Consider the following 20,695-nt stretch of genomic DNA (forward strand, 5'->3'; position numbering starts at 1 on the left):
TTTGCTATTAGTAAATTTTATCTTCTCTTTCTTGGTTAGCCTGGCTAGAGGTTTATTGATTTTATTAATTGTGATAGGCTAAAAATGCCTCTTCTCAAAGATATCCACATTATTTTTTTTTCTTTTTGAATTAAAGTTTCTGCTTTCTTTTTTTTTTTTTTTCACTTTACAATATTTATTGGTTTTGCCATACATCAACATGAATCCACCATGGGTATACACATGTTCCCCATCCTGAACCCCCTCCCACCTCCCAGATATCCACATTAAATCACTGGAACCTTTAAGTGTTACCTATTGTGGCAAGGAGATACAAGAAAGTTCCAAACACTTGGGAACTAAACAACAGATTTCTAAATAATCAATAAGTCAAAGGAGAATTGTCAAGGGAAATTAGAATATATATATGTATGTATATATATATGTATACACATACATGTGGAAGTGAATGAAAATCAAACTGCCACATAGCAAAATTTCTGAGACACAGCTAAGGCAATGCTGAGAGGGAAATTTTTAGCACTAAATTCATACCTTAGGGAAATTTGAAATGTATCAAATTAGCAATCTAAGGTCCTACCTCAAGAATATGGAAAAAGAACATTAAAATAAATACAAACCAAAAAGAAGGAGGAAAATATTAAAAATAAGAACAGAAAGAAGCACATAAGAGCAGAGAGGACACATGACGAATATCAGGAATGATAGGATATCACAATGGACTTTCCAGAGATAAAAAGAATAAGAGATTACTATGAACAGCTCTACATGCTTAGAAATGGAAACTTCAAGGGACAGACCATTTCCTCAGAAAAAACTACTATTTCATTTTTGATACATGCAACAACCTGGATGAATTCCTGGGGAACTATGCTGTGTGAAAAGAGAAAATCCCCAAACCTTTCTATTTGTATAACACTCTTGAAATGACATTATACAAATGGGAAACAGGTTAGTAGTTATTAGATTTAAGGAGAGGGTGGAGTGGTAAGTAAGTAGGGAAAAAGGAGGTTTTTGTGGTGAAATACTGTTTTGTATTTTGTCTGTATCCATGTCAATATCTTGGTGGTGCTATTATGCTATAATTTTACAAAATGTTACTGTTGAGGGGAAGGTGGTTAAAAATACCAGGCATCTTCTGTAGTATTTCATGCAACTCCATATGAATTTACAATTATCTGAAAACAAAAAGGTAAATCATTAAATATTCCTCAAAAATGGAATGGAATGGAGTCGGGATGAGGGAACACAGTAGAGAATGAGGCTTCGCACAAACATAAGGACAAAAAGAAGGAAAGTAAAACTGATATGACTCTTCTAGAACACTAGAGTCCACTTGTTCAAATGGAGCATTTAAGCAACAATGTTCAATAGATAATTTTTGCAAGCCTCTTATAGAAAAGCCACTGTGCTTGGCCATAGAGGGAAATAAAGAAGAGTAAAAGTATTAAAGTAGAAAAGATAAGACAGGCATGAAGTAGGTATGAAGGATAGTGGAAAATGATGAAGTTGTGTCTCCTGGCAGGGTATGGGAGAATGACTTCCTGATGGTTGTGACAATTCATCTGGGTCTTAAAATGTAGTGATCAGGCATTCATAGTGGAGGCAACAGTGTGAGCAGTAATCCATAGTGAAAAGTGTGAGGGTGTTTTTAAAGAATAGTTTATGTTACCATTTGACTAGAATAAAAATTTTTGATAGCATAGGTAGGATGAAGCCTGAAAAGAAAAGCAGAACAGAGTTCTGGAGCACCTTGAATTGTCAGACTAAACCTTGGGACATCAGCCTAGAATTCTACATCCAGGGAACTTACCCTCCAAAAGTGAAGGAGAAATAAAGACTTTCTTAGATAGACAAAAACTGAGGGAGCTTGTCACCAAAACACCTGCCTTGCAGGAAATGTTAAAAGAATTTCTTCAGAGAAAAGATACAGTAAGTCAGCAACTCAGTCAGCAACTGACTTACTGTGAGTAAGTCAGTTAATTAATTGAAGCAATAAACCGGGAAGTAAAAAAGAGGCTCTGTCTTCTCAGAAAATGTAGTTAGGACAGCATAGCTCATACTTCTGCTTTCCATAGTGGCTTTGTCTTTATTTATTTTTATTCAGTAAAACAAGCCAAACCTGCCTGTTTTTTTTTTTTAGTGATTTAATAATGTTATCAGTGAGTGATAAGGTTAGGAAAACTAGGTTACTTCTCCCAGTTCATGAAAAATCTGTAGCAACAGGCAGGTTTTTTTAATCATAGTATTTATAAAATATCTAAGTATTATATGATATCTCATACAAAATAATTAGATATAAATTATTTCTTTTAAATTATATAATATAAAAAATTATATAGTGTATAAATAGCTGGTTTCTGCCAGGTGTTGTGCTAGATATTTTCATATAGATAGATCACCTCATTTTTTTCTCATTTAAACTTAATGAGGTTTTTCTCATTATTTTAGAGTTGAGGATAACAGTCAAAGGAGTACTGTATTTTTCAGACAGAGTGAACAGCAGGACTGAAATTTGAATCTCCTTCTTCAAAATCCAAATCCAATCTCTTTCTGTTCACCAGATTTGACATTCTTGACGTGTTAGATTGGATAATTCTTTGTCATGGGGATCTGTCCTCTGCAATGTAAGATGTTTAGCAACATCTCTGGCCTCTGCTCACTAAATGCTGGTAAAAGTGCTCTTAAAGGCTCACTTCCTAAAGAAACATTCACTAAGAATTACATAATTTCAAAACTGGAAAAGTTAATTTAATTTTTTATGTTACTTCGTTATCTTCATAATAAATAGGGTTGGTTACCATCCTGTGTTAATGCCCTGTAAGCCACGCTCTTTCTGGGGGTGACTAACAGCTTTTCTGTTGTTGTTTTATCATTTATTCTTACTGCAACTTAAAATATTTTCCTGTACAATGTCATTTAAGTGCCATTAAATTGCAGTGCTGCTGCATGGGAAAAGATGCATCTGAAAAGCAATGCATCTCAATCAACTTGGAACAGAGGTTAAATGTGATATGACTCTGAAGAAAACTAAACAGTGTGACCCTCTTGTCAATTTAGGGAAGAACTTTCTGAAGAAAAGTGTTAATGCAGGCTTTCCTCGTGACTCAGATGGTAAAGAATCTACCTGCAATGCAGGAGACCCGGGTTCCATCCCTGGGTCTGGAAGATCCCCTGGAGAAGCGAATGGCTATCCAATCCAGTATTCTTGCCTGGAAAACTCCATGGACAGAGGAGCCTGGTGGGATACAGTCCATGGGGCCACGGAAAAAATCACCAAAACAAAAATTTACTTCGGTGGTTATAGATTTATACACACTAGGAATATATCCACTCTACTTCACCTTTATTCCTCCAAGAAAATTTCCCTAAATTATAAGCATTCTGATTTATTGAAGTTTATGAATGTATTCTTCCCATAAAATAAAACTTCCCTATGTAAGTTAATATGTTGGAATTAGAAAGTAAATCACATGATGATACTGAAAAAAACTGCAAAGTATTGTAAGTTCTAAGGAAAAGAGGTTCTATGAGGGAGCATATAAATTTAAATTAAGAGACATAAAAGTTTTATCTGAGAAAGCAGTACTTAGGCTGAGACCTAGGAGTTTAGTCACATAGAAGCGTGGAGAGAAAGGCATTCCAAACAAATGCTTCAAGCAGGAAAAGCTTGCTGTACCTGAGAAATGGAATGTCTGCTAAAAGGTGGCACGTAGAGAGACCAGATGACAGAAGGCTTGTAGCCCATGGCAAGTAGGGGAGGATTCCAGCCCAAGTAAAAGGCTGTGGTGGGTGTTCAGATCCTGGCTCTGCTAGGGGTGAGATTAATTAAATTACTTATGTCTTTGCTTCAGTTTTTTATTAGTAAAAAAGTAATATTAATAGGACTTTCGAAGTTGTTGTGAGGTTATTTAAAATATGTAGTTCGTTATTATTGTCAGAGATTTATTCTGAATTCAGTGAGGAACTATTATAGGATTTTGAGTGACATTATCTAATTCATCTTTTTATGAGATCACTTCAGCTACTACTTCAGTCTGAGAAAGACTTGATGGGGATTTAAAGGTTTCCAAAACACACGGAATGATGAGTAGCTTTTTGAGCTTGAGAATAAAGGGTCCCAGTCACAGGTCCATCTGAGAGGAAAATTAAAATCAGGTAGTATAAACTTACTCCCCAAAAGGAAAATATTAAATGATAGAAGACTAATAAATGATGAATGATTAGGGAGTTAAATTAGGATAACATTGATTTTAATAATGGTATAATTTTTAAAACTGAGTCATTGATTCTTAATAGTTAATTGCTTATAATATACTAGATAGTGTTTTAGGTATTATAAACAAGTGCAGAATTCCCAAGAAAAGCTGACCGACTTTAAATTTTAAATGATGAGCATATATGTAAGGTTAAAATACAAAGGAACAGGATAGGCTAAGATTTTTTTAAAATAGGACACAAGAAAGCACTGCCATAAATGGAATAATAATAAACTGGATTTCATTAGCATTAAGAACTTGTATTCATCAAAAGACAACATTAAGAGAAAGAAATATCACTGTACCCCTATTAAAATGGCCACAGTTTAAAGGACTGGCAATCCCACTCTAAGGTTGCACATAGAGCAACTGGAACTCCCTTGTGATGGGAGTGTACATTGGTGTGACCACTTTGGGAAACTTTGCAGTATCTGCTAAATCTGGACATACATATACCCTAAGGAGAAATTCTGTTTCAGGTATGAGTGCTTATGTCACTTATATCTCAGTAAACCTGGAAACAAAAACCAAACAAAAAAGAAGCAAGTGCGTAGGTCCATCGAAAGATACATATGAGAATTTATTCATGGCAGCAACCGTGGAATGGTGAAATAAGTTACTGTGTATTTATGTAACAGAATACTTAATAGAAAAAAAAGAGGGGGAGAACTACATGCAACAGCAGGATGAATCTCATAAGCTTTATGTTAGGTAAAATACGTCAAACAAAGAGTTCAAAAACAAGCAATATTAATCTTGATAGAGGTTGAATTAGTGATTACCTTTGGGAAAGGGATCAACTGTAAGGACTGGAGTCTTCTGTATTTGTTCTGTATTTTGTTCCTTCAGGTCAGTTCAGTTCAGTTGCTCAGTCGTGTCCGACTCTTTGCAACCCCATGAACGGCAGCACGCCAGGCCTCCCTGTCCATCACCAACTCCCGGAGTTCACTCAGACTCGCGTCCATCGGAGTCAGTGATGCCATCCAGCCGTCTCATCCTCTGTTGTCCCCTTCTCCTCCTGCCCCCAACCCCTCCCAGCATCAGAGTCTTTTCCAGTGAGTCAACTCTTCGCATGAGGTGGCCAAAGTACTGGAGTTTCAGCTTTAGCATCATTCCTTCCAGAGAAATCCTAGGGTTGATCTCCTTCAGAATAGACTGGTTGGATCTCCTTGCAGTCCAAGGGACTCTCAAGAGTCTTCTCCAACACTGCACTTCAAAAGCATTAATCCTTCGGCGCTCAGCCTTCTTCACAGTCCAACTCTCACATCCATACATGACTACTGGAAAAACCATAGCCTTGACTAGACGGACCTTAGTTGGCAAAGTAATGTCTCTGCTTTTGAATATACTATCTAGGTTGCTCATAACTTTTCCTCCAAGGAGTAAGTGTCTTTTAATTTCATGGCTGCAGTAACATCTGCAGTGATTTTGGAGCCCCCAAAAATAAAGTCTGACACTTGCCCTGTCTATTTCCCATGAAGTGATGGGACCAGATGCCATGATGTTCGTTTTCTGAATGTTGAGCTTTAAGCCAAGTTCTTCACTCTCCTCTTTTACTTTCATCAAGAGGCTTTTTAGTTCCTCTTCACTTTACATTTTGTCAAAGCTGAATATTTTAGATTTGTGCACATTATATAATTTAAAATGTAATTGACATTTAAAAGTAAAGAACATAGACTTTTTAGAGGTTTGTTTTGTTTTTAGTTTCTTTCTTGGGTCTTTCAAGTAAACAAAAAGAGTGGATTGAAAGAAATTGGAAGTTGAAAGAATGCAGAAGGTATGAGAGGACAGAGAAAGAATAGGAAAATGAGCAAGAGACAGAAGTCTTTAAGTATATAGATTGGTAGAAAGAAGAATGAAATAAGTTAGATACATAAATAAGGAGGTGAAAAAGCACAAAGGAAGATACTTTCTTTGCACTCCACCAATCTGGCACCATACACCATTTTTATTTCATACATAGTAATCAGTCACTTGACCACAGTGTAGCAGCATTCTCTCTTCCAGATTAAGTTGAATTCTGGAATGATTTCTTTTGGTGTGTTAACGGTCCCTGCCTCAGGTCCATCTTATTTCCTTGTGACACCTTCTCCAAAGTGAACACCTTGGAGAGGTATATAGGTTGCTAAAGCAAGAAGAAATTTATAATTACTTTAGTTTGAAAAGTTTTAGATAAAGTACTAGGCTAGATATTCGGCCAGAGTTAAAGTTCCCTGACAAGCTTTCTGCAGCTTTAAGGATTAGATTACTTTCTTTCAACATTATCAATCTGTATTATATAGTTGGGTTGTTTTACTTCGAGTCTCCCATCGACATTTCTTTTGTATGCATATACTGAAATGATTTTATTTAATAAAAAAAGAACATCTCCTGTGTGGATTTTAAATTTCCCCTTATTAAATATTTATATTTTCAAAATGTCTTTATTTAATTGAGTGAGGTGCTTGGTGCCATTTCAAAATAACCTCAGGTGGTAGGTGTAATGACATATCAAAGATTTGACCTTTAGCATTTTAGGATTCTATTTGTCTGCATTTTCTTCTGCATTCATTTGGTCTTAATTTATATGCTGTTTCTCTGTATGACTTAATGAGTGGGTGTATTTGGAGTAAGATTCATTAACAAAAAGAAAATATATCTGAATACATATTATTTCTATGCGGTCTGACTAGTAATTTTAACCTCATTCATATCTCAACTGTGACAAGTAGAAAATGCTGTGTATAAGGCTTCTCAGTATTTGTACAAACCTCATTCATTCTCATTAAGTGTTCAGCTGAATTAGACCCTGGATCTACTAAACTGATGCCCATTCTCTTACTTCTCACTTCTTTGCAGTCAGCTTATTACATTCTTTTATTTACCTAGAGATACTTTATTTTCCAATTCTTTGCTATTCCTTTTAAAGAAAATTGAATGTAATATTTACACTGATATAATTAAATTAACATCTTACAGCATCTTTTTGTATGCTTTGGTAGCAAAGATAATCATTTGTCTGGGTAGCTTTCAGCTTAGAAGCAGAGAAATGGATAATTATCAAGTATAATATTGTGATATAAAAATTACTTTCATTTATCCATTTAAGTATGCCTTTATTGATTTTTAGAAATGGATCTTTCTAACTGGAGATTTTTGTTTAATAGATTACTGGTTTGTAAGCCTACATATTTATGTTTAAATTTTTTTATTTTTATATTTTCTCAGTTTACACAAATCTTTATCCCAAGAAGAAAGTTTGAAGGATCAGTTTAATCTTACACTTAGTACCTATGAAGAAGCTTTAAAAAATAGAGAGAACATTGTTTCCATCACTCAACAACAAAATGAGGAACTGGCTACCCAACTGCAGCAAGCTCTGACAGATCGAGCAAACATGGAATTAGAGCTTCAGCGTGCTGTAGAGGCCTCCCGAACGGCCAATGATAAAATTCAGAAGTAAGTAAAATGATCTTGTATTATTTCAAAAGTATGAAACAAAACAAGGCAAAAGCACTTTGTTTTGGCTACTAAGGAATATGTTATTCATGTTATTTATAGTTTCAGACAAAAGTAGATTGAGCCAAATGAACTTTTTTAGACTACCTGTCATATTTAAATTTGGGGTCAAAAAAGTCATTTACTTGGGAATCGTGGTTACTGTTTAGGGCAAACATCTTTTATTTTTGTTTGTTTTTAACTTTCTTTAACTTAGTAATTGATCTTCATGAGTTCATGGGGGCCATACGATAAAAATCATTTCATAGGTAATACATGAAGTTATTAGCAAAGGGAAGAGATGGGCAAGTTACCAACTTTATTCATTTAGCATCAAAGTAATCCTGCCTGAGCTGAAATCTATGATCTTACAGTTTGAGACCTCTAGGTACACAGAATCCAGTACAGTGAAATTCATTTTCTTGTGTTGTTCCTCTGAAGAATTCAATACAGCTTTCACAGTGCATGATATTTATTTTAAATAATCTTTGCATTTTTATTCAGATTTAAATAAAGCTGCATAATCAGTCAGTCCTTAATGATAGCTAGCAAAATGATAACAAATAACTTATCAGATAATGAAGTCGCTTGTTAATTGATGAGACTTGAACACTGTAGCAGAATTTTCTAAGGCAGCTTTAATGTAATAGAACTTTGTTGTTTTAACAGAGCCTTTTTTTATGTATTGCTAACAGCATTGCCTCATTTACACACCTAATCGCATTCAATTCTCAGACACTAAATTGTAAGACAAAGAGTTCTAAAACATACCCTTTTCCTTAGAAATTTTTTTCATTTTTACAGTATGAAGTGTAAATGCTAACTTCAAGATTTCTTACTTCTTACTACTTCTTATTTGAAAATAGGTCTCAAACATTTCCCTCACACTCCTGAAATTATATCTTATATCTTGATTCATAGCCTAAGGTCAAGTATATATGTAGTCAAGACTTTTTTAAAACAGATTAGGAATTTTGCATATTAATCTTTAAATCAATGTCTTCTACCTTGAAACTTATGATTTATGATATTATATTTTTATAGGTTTAAAGATTAAGTTTATATTTGACCAGCAACTGTCTATAATTATTCACAATGAAATATTAACGTTCTAAGAACACCAAGATAAGATATTTAGGTCTATCTCATTTCATTGTCAATTACAAATCAGTAGCTTTTGACAGTCAAGATCTATTTTGGATCAACTTGCTTAAAAGCTACAAGTACTTTAAAATTTCACAGTTTTCTTTACATGTAATCCTTTAATTTCTTTATATAACTAAAATTCCCTAAAATTGTGTTTCCCAAAGAGCATTAGATTTCTAAAATATTTGGAAATGTTGTCAGCTTTCATTTTTAAATCTCATCAGCTATCTTATTATTTTGTAAAAGAAATAACTTTGTACCCCAAGAAGTAGAAACAACATTTTCTCTTGTAATGCTTAACCTTTTGAAAAACTAGTGATACTGCCCTTATTTTTCACATTTTACAACAGTCAAATCAAGACTTGGAAATGGCACCAACCATGGACAGGATTTAAGTGCAATAATTATGTCAGTTACCAGAGTTAAATGTTAAATTTTAATTTAAATGTTAAATCTTTTATTCTGATTTCTAGCAGTCAGACCTAGAGGAAGTATTATCAGGCTTTCCTTTTCATATTTTATACACTATCTTTCATCTCTAGTTGCTCTCAAGTGTGCAGTGTATCTTCATTACAGTTATGGTGGGCATCAGCCTATTTTATTGGATATAAGATGATAACCTTCCAGGAAGCCAACTTGTAAGATTTTATTAGATGGTATTAGTATCCTCTATATAATCCGAATTACTATTACTAGCGATTATTACTAGCAATTATTTTTGAAGGTCCTTTGTAAATATATCAGTATTCCAGGCAATAATTAAAATTTAAACTAAAAATGTTCACATTTTCCCTTCATAACTAAATTTCTTAAATGGCTGATCTGTATACACTCTAATTTTTCAATTCCCATTAGCTCGTCTACTACTCAATGCACTATGGTTAGCTCTTATACTAAAATTGTTCTTCTTAAGATCACCAGTAATTTCCTAAATATTAAATTCAGCGGCCCATTCCTAACTATACTTTATTATAAAACTAGGATATGATCATGGCAAAATAAGTAAAAATGCTCATACATCTTCAACATGTTAATTTAAAATCTCAGGCTCTGGATTCAGAATGTATGGTATATGAACTAGGACATTTCATTTTAAAACATTGTGCTGATGTGTACAATAAAATGTGGACAGTAATACTCCTGCCTCGTCATGTAAGAATTAGATGAGATAATACACGTAATGCTTTTAGAAGAATGTGCATCGCATAGTTCCTCTTGCCATTTCACTCGCACTGCACTGCCTCATTCTTCAGAAGGGCACTACCTTTTCAAGGCTAAATGCCTTTATATATGTTGGCCTCTCCTTGGAGCCTTTGGCCCTTTTCCTTCATGAGAATTGTATTCATCCTGTGAGATTCACTGCAGTGTAGAAGACAGTCAAGATGTGTAGTCAAATCAGACAGACCGGTGTTTGAGTCCCTGTTATCCTACCTATTTCCTGTCAGATTTGGGGCAGATTGCATAACCCTTGAAGCAAAATTTTTTCAGTGAAAGAATTTGGACAGTTACACTGACTTCACAGGGAGACTTTATGTGAAGAATAAACCGGTGTACTGTAGCATTCTGCAAATTATATCATTAGTATCACATTTATCAAACCCATAGGAGTAGTTCAACTGCCTTTTCTCTACCAAGTCTTCTCCAACATCCTAGAAAGTTAAATCACAGTCTTCTGTGTCATAGATTTTTTTGGTGAAAAATTACTCCTCTGAAAATAAACCCTTTTCATTCTATATTTCCTATCTCTATCATAGTCCTCAAAAGTTTCAGCCCTTTCCTTCTTCCTTCACTCTTATCATTCACGTTCACTTTGCCATCAGTCTCTGTTGTCTGCTGGCTAAGTATCTCCTGATTCCCACCACTCTTCCCTTGTTAATTTCATTAATGCATGCCTTCATCATCCCTCATGGCTGTTGAAATAATTATTCCTCTAGACTATTGAAATAATCTTAGAACTAGTTTACCTGCCTGTAGCTCTCTCAAAATTTGTCTTCCTTACCGCCACCAGAGTTAATTTTTCTAAAACACAGATCAGGTTGTATTATTTCCCTATTTTAAATCTTTCAGGGACTCTTCAACCCCTGCAAGTTAAAGTTTAAACAACTTAGCGTGTTGTTTAGCTTAGCTTAGCTTAGCATGCTGCTGCTGCTGCTAAGTTGCTCCAGTCGTGTCCGACTCTGTGTGACATAGACGGCAGCCCACCAGGTTCCGCCAATGCTGGGATTCTCCAGACAAGAACACTGGAGTGTGTTACCATTTCCTTCTCCAATGCATGACAGTGAAAAGTGAAAGTGAAGTCACTCAGTCGTGTTGTGACATAGACGGCAGCCCACCAGGTTCCGCCAATGCTGGGATTCTCCAGACAAGAACACTGGAGTGTGTTGCCATTTCCTTCTCCAATGCATGACAGTGAAAAGTGAAAGTGAAGTCACTCAGTCGTGTCCAACTCTTCGCAACCCCATGGACTGCAGCCTACCAGGCTCCTCCATCCATGGGATTTTCCAGGCAAGAGTACTGGAGTGGGGTGCCGGAGGCCTATTAATGGGCTTCTCCCATTGTTTTAGTATCATCTTCCCCCATGATGCCCTACCACAGTGTCTCTGCTCATGCCGTTTCACCTTCTTAGAAAATATTCCTCCCTTTTAGTGCCTTGCCAGATTTTTGTTATTCCTTAAATTCTTATCTAAATGTTATCCCTATGATGGTTCTTTATATTTCCATTCTTTAATGCTTTCGTAATACTCAGTCTGTACCCTTATTAGAAGTCTTAATCAACTAGGTGTTAAAATTGCTTTGTATATCTGTATCCTATCTACTCTGATCCCTGCAAAATTAGTCATCATGGAGCTTTTCCAAGCCATAGATGGTGTTCTGTTCATCTTTGTGTCCCCATTGCCTCCAAATACTTGGCACAGATGCCAGCTGATAAGTGGGTACTCTATAAATGCTTATGAACATATAGACTAGAACAATTTAATAGTTTGATATAATGACAGAAAGGGGTTTCCCTGGTGGCAAAGTGGTAAAGAATTCACCTGCCAATGCAGGAGACACAGAGACAGGGATTTGATCCCTGGATCAGGAAGATCTCCTGGAGGAAGAAATGGAAACCACTCTAGTATTCTTATCTGGAGAATCCCATAGACAGAGGCACCTGGCAGGCTACAGTCCATGGGTTGCAAAAGAGTCAGACACAACTGAGTGATTGAGCACACACACTTGCTAGTGATCAGCTTGTTCTAACCACAAACTTCCATCAAGTTTAATTACATTTAAAAGACCTGAAATCTTCAGTAAATAGGGCAGAGAGACCATAAACTGTTTCTAATAATTGTATTTTAAATTTATATTTTATTTCTTTGAGTAAATATTTTTCTTAAATTTTTTAACCTATAGGAGTATATTTGGAAAGGAAAGTTGTACGAATTACTGTCCATAAAGTAGCCAATATTTATAGGCAGATAGTCACTTATAGGGTAAAATGTGATGAATGCCAGACTTCACAAACCAAAAATAACTTCTTGGCCTAGGTATCTGGGTGATACCTAAAATTTCACCAATGGAAATCCATTCCTTTGCCTTCAACATTACTCTCTTTAGGTAGGTCTCTTTTAAAAATGTATGTGTTTGTGGAAGAAGAGCACATAGTGATTTGCCTTTTAGGGTTTTGTTTTGTTTTGTTTTTGCCAATCCTGGATGGAGAGATTTACGTGGAAGCTGAAAAACAGGTTAAGAACATGAGAACTTTGTTATAACAAACTTCTCTTGATAGTTTTGCCTAGACCATCCATAGTCCTCATTTATTAAAAAGAAAACTGATGCACTAGTCCACTAAATGATGTTTTTATCACATGAGATTATAAAATCTGATTATTTGTGCTGTATTTTTCTATCTGTCTTTCCATGTACAGATATGCTTCTTCTGGCCTAGAGCAAAAGTTCCCAAAGGGATTTTTAAATATATTTTACTGTAATTAACGTATTTAAGCTACACAGTTACCTACAAGTATTTACAGCCAGACTGATGTGGTTAGAAGACCTCTCAAAGATCTAGGTTTTAAAATGAAATAATTTTCATCACATACCATCTTTACTGTGGGCCGAATTTTCACTGATGTTATTTATTTCCTCATAAACTATAACTATATAGGTTGGACTAAAATTGTAAACTTTTAATATATCTTCAAGAAGAAAAATATTTAGAATTTTCTTTCTGTACTTTGAAAAAAATCAGTTACTTATTTGTAGGCATTCTGATTTTTAATTGCATAATTAAAATTTCAAAGATCAGCATAAAACATTTCCTTCTGAAATATAAGGCATCCTGTGGCTTTTGAGTGCTATTTAAAAAAAAAAAGAAAAGAGCATGTAAAGCTAATAAAAGTCTTTCCTGCCGTTGGCCAAATACTGATTTCTATGAAGAAGTTGAGGTTACAAAGGAGTTGTGAATTCTCAGCCTGGTTTCCCTGCTGATGAGTGAGAGCAGTCTGTAGTTCACGTCGAGGTATCGGGGGAGTCTCCACAGTGTCACACAACGGTTCTTAGCGGAGAGCAAACATACTTTTCACAAACTTAGCTGCTTAATCTGTTTGCAGGTTGAATTATAAAACAGGGTAGATGACTCTGGGTGCTGGGAAGGGGAACAGAGCATTTCCAGTTTCTTGACTTTTTTTTTTCTGTTATTAAAAAAAAAAAAAAACTACAGTTTTCATCAAAAGACTTCACTAAACTTTGTAGTTTTGTTGCTAGTTCCAGAATCTGATATTAACTATAATGATAAATGATTCTGCTCAAATAGTCTTACATAGTTTAATGTGAAAAGCATCAATGAATTTTTTTACATAGTTGCATTAATATTGTGTTTTCATTAAAATTATTCTACTTCTTGCCCACTTTATCTTGCTATTTTCCCTGTAAATTCTTGTTTGGACTACAAGTTGCAAAGCAATACTAGATGTACTGTGAATGCTTTGTAAATATGATACTTGTTAATTGAATCAAAGAGTACATTTCATAAATTCTCAACTCAGCATAAGGTTTAAATCAAGATTTAATAAAATGTTGAAAGTTTACTTGGATTTATTAGTATTATTAGTAAATGAGGATTTAAAACTTTTCTGGAGGGGGGATTAAAAAAATAAATAAATAAAATAAAACTTTTCTGGAAATGTCTTCACAATCTTTTTTGTATTTGAGATTTTAAAAGCTCTGTGAAGTATGATATATACCTCAGCAAATAATCAGTCAAATAGTTAATTTATTTGTGATAGTTTATGTACAACAGAACACCCCCGTCAGCTTTGGACAGCACCTTCTGAATCTAGAAGTAATTAGATATAGCTTTTATATGTCATTTATATATGGAAAATGGATTCAGATGCCTCCTAAACAATCATCTCAAAATATACACAATCTAACATGCTTAATTTTTATTCTTGAACACATGATATGCTTTTTAAGAATTTAATGTTCTGGGTTTTTTAATCATAACACATGTTTTTAAATTAAATACCTATTTAACTTATGAAATACATCTTGTACTCTATCAAACAAGTATGTATTTTATAAAAATTTTAATTCCATTGTATATTTTTATAGTGGATCACCTCTCTTACACACTGAGTACATAAAGTAGCTCTCCTTAGAGCTACTTTTATTATATACAGAGATACCTACCATGTTTGATAGGTGATATAATTATATTCATTTCTTTATAAAAACTAGAGGATTGAGGTTTATACCTTGATCTTCAAGGACTGTCTCACTTTGACATGAAAAAGAAACATAGTTTTAATTGTCTAGCTCATTTCTTTCTACCAGGGAAGGATTAATCTGTGATTATTAAAATTGAGAAATTCCAATGAAGTATAAAGTAAAAGATCCAGGCTAAAGAGGAAGAGGGATTCTCTAAACCTAAGTATCTGCCCTGTCCCTGTTGAGTTCCCTTTTATGGTTAATTTTATGGCATGAATCATAAACAGCCTGAAAGTAGGGCCTAAAAAGTTAAATCACAACATGAGTTCTTACATTTGATTGGCTTCTTCATTTCAGAGTCTGTCTTCTCTAGGTGATCTAGAGTTGGACTAGTATTCATCTCAGCCTACTAAGGTAGATAAAACACGCTTCAGATGATCATGAGAGGAATGAGAGAAAAAGAATAGAAGTGTTGAATAAGAGACTCATATAGTTTCTGTTTAAAACTAAATAAAATGGAGCAATTTTTATTGTTTTTTATTAATCCCAGTGTTACAGTAATTGAAATCAAAGATAAGAGTTCCTATTATTTTAGGGAAATTATTTATTGGTGTTCAGTCACTAAGTCATGTCTGACTCTTTATGACCCCATGCACTGCAGGACGCCAGGCTCCTCTCTCTTCCACTATCCCCCAGAGTTTGCTCAAATTCATGTCCATTGAGTCAGTGATGCATCTAACCATCTCATCCTCTGCTGCCCTCTTCTTTTGCCTTCAGGGTCTTTTCTTCAGGTCTTTTCTTCAGCATCAGGGTCTTTTCCAGTCAGTTGGCTCTGCATCAGATGGCCAAAGTATTGGAGCTTCAGCTCCAGCATTAGTCCTTCCAGTGAATATTCACGGTTGATTTCCTTTAGGATTGACTGGTTAAATCTCCTTGCTGTCCAAGGGCCTCCCAAAAGTCTTCTCCAGCTCCACAATTCGAAAGCATCATTTCTTTGGTGCTCAGCCTTCTTTTTGGTCCAACTCATGTCTTTACATGACTACTGGAAAAACCATAGCTTTGACTATATGGACCTTTATTAGGGAAATTATAGGAAGCACTTAATGATGATCAAGTACACTTTAACTGAAACTTGACAAGCTGAAAAAAGTACAAGAGTTCTTACACTGCTGTGATGTCCTATTGTGATTTTCATGCTTATACATGAAATGTAAATTCCTTAAGAGTGGTCTTACACTCTAATCAGTACCATTTTCCTAGGTTCTATTCTTAGCTCCAGTTAAAAGCCTTCTTAATTGTTTAACCCTTGACCCCAGGGTACTTCATAAAGATAGGAGAACTCATCTATCTTACCTGAGAATAGTTTTAGAATTGATAAAAATAGATACATAAAGTGATTTGAACTTCCTAGGAAAGGTACTTAATATCACCAACCACTGAATATTTTAGCATACTTCTTATGTAGTCAAGGAAAAAAAGGAAGCTGTTGTAGAAATTAGATTTTTTAAAGTTTTCATCGTTCCTGCCTGGATGTTGCTCAACCTCATTATACTTGATAACTCATTCGGAAATTCCTCTTTTGCTTTCTCTATTCTTAAAAGCACAGATGAATGGATATAATATATCTGTCTATTGATGCAGAGAATGTTAACATGCTTGCATAAATCAAGGTCTGATTTTTTTTTAATATATTGTCAGTGTATTCATCTAAAGTCTGATGTATACTTCTTTACTAGGTATAGGTTTTATTCCCAAAATATAATTGAAAAATTCTAAATTGAACCCAAGAACAACTAGAAATACAAATTTTACTTGGATTGTAAGATTCCATGTTTGATTCTTTCTTCTCATTATTCCATGTTTGTCTATATCCCCCACTAAAGGATTTTTCCCAAGTGCACATTTGGCCCTCTATAAATGAAAGAATATTGTTTCTTTCAGGGTAACTCTGTCTGATAGTGAAATCATAAACACAGTCCTCACATAAACTTCATTCTTCATCATTTACATTTACGGAGAAAAGAATGCATTCTGTAGCAATATAGTATATAATAGCAGCTGAAATCCTCCGTCTTTCTTTCTTATATTGTTTTGTTAATATATTCCTGAGCAACTCAACAAATATCATTTTTTTCTTCAGCTCTTAACCTAAGTATAAAGAAAAGAATAATTTTGCTACTATAGATTACTTCATTAGGTGTTCCTATGGAAAGACTAACTGGAAGTGAAAATTTTATATAGTAAATAGTATTTTGGAACCTATTAGTGAACTTAACTATTTTAATTTTTTAAATTACTTTGACACGTATAGCATTCAAACTAATAGTTCTTGAAACAGCATCATCATTTGACTTTTTCCTTCACATACAATAGTATCCAAAAGCATAATGAAAGTGTGTCTTCTTTCGTGTTATACCATTTGACAAGCCACATAATGGTAAAAATAACATAAACATGCTCAAAATCTTGAAATGTCACCTTCTTTAGTTTAAACTAATCTGCCTTCTGAGCTATGTATATTTCACATCAGTGTTCCAAGAAGTTCTCCACTACTGACTGGAGGGCCTAATCTTTCTCAAATGATGGGAGTAGCTCAGTTCAAGAACAAGAATGAATCTCTGTATAATCACGCCACAATGTGAGGTGACCCTAAGACTGAGAACTGCCCAGATACACATATGGGTTTTAAGAAGACTTTCTGATGCTCTTTTTGACACAGCTGTGAGAAGAATGTGGCTAAGGCCCAGTAGTCATTCTTGAGTAGAGCTGGCAAAGGAAACCATGAGGAGAAGAGAATTTAACACATGGGTGTAAGAGAGTACGGCTTCATTGATGTGATCTGAGGGGAATGCCTAATGACTGGAAGAATCAAACTTGGCAATGAAAACACAAAGCTCTTTTCATCAATTCAAACACAGACTCTAAAGCTGCAGATGGTCACCTCCAGCCTTGTCTATTCAGTGTGAGGTTTTATAAAATGGCACTTTGGTGAATACTAATAGATCAAAACAAAGATTTAATAACGTAAAGATGTGGTGTTCATTTTTAAATGAATATACAGGTCAGCGTCTCAGAAAAGGATAAAAAGAATACCTTTTATATGTGGGTCTAAAGTCTTTTTGTTATTTTTCAACTTCAAAAATAAATGACATTTATCTTCAAAACTAAATGACAAATGTACAGATTGTGCTTTATGGAAAACAGTTTACATTATGAAACAGACCAAAATCCGAGTTTATATTTGCACATTGATTTTACTGCTTTCGTTTGAGGACTCTCAATTCATAACATTTGTTAATGACATCCTTTCATATTTTCTTGAAACTCACTTGATAGGGCAAATCTGTGTTGCCATTCTCAAGGATTAATCAGTCTAATTAATTTAGGCCAAAATATTTTACAGTCGGAATAGAACTTTTTGATTACCTTTTTAGAAAATGCAAAGAGGCATTGTTAAGTACAAAGGAGCCTTTGAACTTTAATGCATTCTTGAAAGGTACTTTGCATTTGATTTTGTAAGATTTTAGAAGTTCATAATTGTATATGTAGTCAAGATGTAGTCCACTATACTCACCTGTTACTAATGCTTACAACTGAATCTTACTTTAAATTAAAATATGGTGTATTTTTCCAGAACAAATTTAATTATTAGACTTGTCTAGCACTTTACAGTTTATAAAAGTCTTGAGCTAAACCCAAACAAGTAAGCTTTATTTTCTAAAATATGCTTAAAAGATGAACATGACTAATTAATAGCCTTCATATTTCTATTATATGTGAAGTAAATATAATGAATAAGTCTGTGTTCTTAATACTTTTATCTAATAAGTGACACTAACATATAATAAAATAATAGAATTGAAAGTTAAGAGGAAGGCAACCAAGTATTTAGTAGAAATACCAGTAAACTAAAGGCCCTTGACTGTCATTAACTGGGTGCATACAAGTTAATTAGATTGTGTTTCTTCTCGGCTTCCTCATCTGGAAGATGGAGCTGATAGACTTGCTGTAACTACTTCCAAACATGATTGTGAGAATCAAATAATATACATGTATATAAAAGTACTTTGAAAAATATACACTTTATAAATGCAAGCCATAGACTGAAGAATATCTTCTGCTTATAATATACATTTTAGATTAAAAAGTATTAATCTAAACCGGAAAGGAGTGAGTTAGAAAACTAATATTTTAGCCTCAGAGATGATATAGATGTCATGTAACTGGGAAAAATGATTCTACACATAGATCTTGGAAACCAAAAATAAAGAGCATTCTGTGCTTTCTCATACATTACTGGTGAGATTGAAAAATAGTGGGAGAAAAAAAAAAAAGCCCTATGGTGGAGAATTTGATGGGATCTAACAAAATCATGGGATTCCCAGGTGGCGCTAGTGGTAAAGAAATAGCAAAGAAATAGCCTACCAATGCAGGAGAAATATGAGATGCCAGTTTTATTCCAAGGTCAGGAAGAGCCCCTGGATGAGGGCATGGCAACCCACTCCAATATTCTTGCCTGGAGAATCCCATGGACAGGGAAACCTGGCGGGCTGCAGTCTATAGGGTCACAAAGAGTTGGACACTACTAAGCAACTTAGCACGCACACACAACAAAATTACATTTACCCTTTGACTAAGAAAAACCACTTTTAGGAATTCCTCCTAAGAATTGTAGTATTATTATCATCATTACTATTATTTAGTGAATGCACTGTGTGGCATGTGGGATCCTAGTTCGCTGATCAGGGATCAAACCTGTGCCCCCTGCAGTGGAAGCACAGAGTCTTAACCACTGGACGTCAGAGAACCCCCTACAGTATTATTTTTAATAGCAAACAGAAACAACCCCAATAGGAGAGCAGATGAATAAATCATGCATATATTTTCATAGTGTAATACATGTACTTAACTCAGTCATGTCTGACTCTTTGCAACCCCATGACTGTTGCCTGCCAGGCAACTCTGTCCATGGAATTTTACAGGTGAGCACACTGGAGTGGGTTGCCATTTCCTACTCCAGGGGATCTTCCTGATCCAAGAATCAAACCTGCATCTCCTGAGTCTCCTGCATTGCAGGCAGATTCTTTACCACTGCACCTCCTGTGGTAGTGCTTAGTGTGATACAGTGCAACTTTAAAAAATAAAATAGTAAGTGAAAGTGAAAGTTTAGTCGCTCAGTCATGTCCAACTCTTTGCGACCCCATGGACTGTAGCCTACCAGGCTCCTCCATCCACGGGATTTTCCAGGCAAGAATACTGGAGTGAGTTGCCATTTCCTTCTCCAGAGGATCTTCCTGACCCAGGGATCGAACAGGGATCTCCCACATCATAGGCAGACGCTTTACTGTCTGAGCCACCAGGGAAAATAGTAAGGAAGATGTCTATAAACGAACAGTGATTGGCATGTTGCTAATTGGAAAAAAAATAATTTATAATATAAGAAATAAGGATAAAAAGAACAGGAAGGATGTTTATCCTTTGGAGGTAGGTAGGAAAGAGATACAGGCATAGGATGGTAATGCAACTTTTTGAACTATGTCTTTTTGTATAGTTTGACTTTTGAACCACATATATGTTTTAAATATTTAGAAATTAAAATCAAATGAAAAAATTAAAAAGCACCCATGAAAATGAATACAAATAGAAGTAAATGTACCTGACTATATATCAGATTGGTTAGATTCTTATAGAGAGAAAATAATTAACTCCAGTGTCTTTTAACTATTAGACTGACTATGCATCATTAAAGGCATATGTTTTAAGGACAAGAAGAAATGCAAAATAATCTTAAACTTTGCTCAGTATATTCATATTTAGTTGTACTTCTGGTTATTAAAATCTTAAAACTTTTCTCTATATTGTTGGACTAAGGAGCTATGTAAATATTATTAGGAGCCAAAATTTACACTGTAAAATAAATGCCATTAAGAAAAAGAAACTGTAATACTCAATTTGAGTTGAAACTATCAGTATGAATTTTGATTTTTAAAAAAATGTATATTTTTCCTTAGCTTTATTTATTGAAAAGGCCTTAGAAGCAAGGGACACACCTAAACACCCAAATTTTGGTTTCTGACTACATTTCTTATTAAAGGGTATCAAAGCTTCTGGGTCTGGAT

General features: G+C 34.6%; 1 protein-coding gene across 5 annotated transcripts in view; it reads left to right on the top strand.

Annotated features, from left to right (window-relative positions):
- The window catches only part of MIPOL1 (mirror-image polydactyly 1), a 299,801-nt gene that overhangs the window by 242,458 nt on the left and 36,648 nt on the right, over positions 1–20,695 (top strand). For all 5 annotated transcript variants that reach the window (XM_018066479.1, XM_018066478.1, XM_018066480.1 and 2 more), the window contains one exon: positions 7,467–7,697. In XM_018066479.1, coding sequence (XP_017921968.1) covers positions 7,467–7,697 — 231 coding nt within the window. The remainder of the gene's footprint in view (positions 1–7,466; positions 7,698–20,695) is intronic.

The sequence above is a fragment of the Capra hircus genome, chromosome 21 (assembly GCF_001704415.2).
Source record: "Capra hircus breed San Clemente chromosome 21, ASM170441v1, whole genome shotgun sequence".
NCBI lineage: Eukaryota > Metazoa > Chordata > Mammalia > Artiodactyla > Bovidae > Capra > Capra hircus.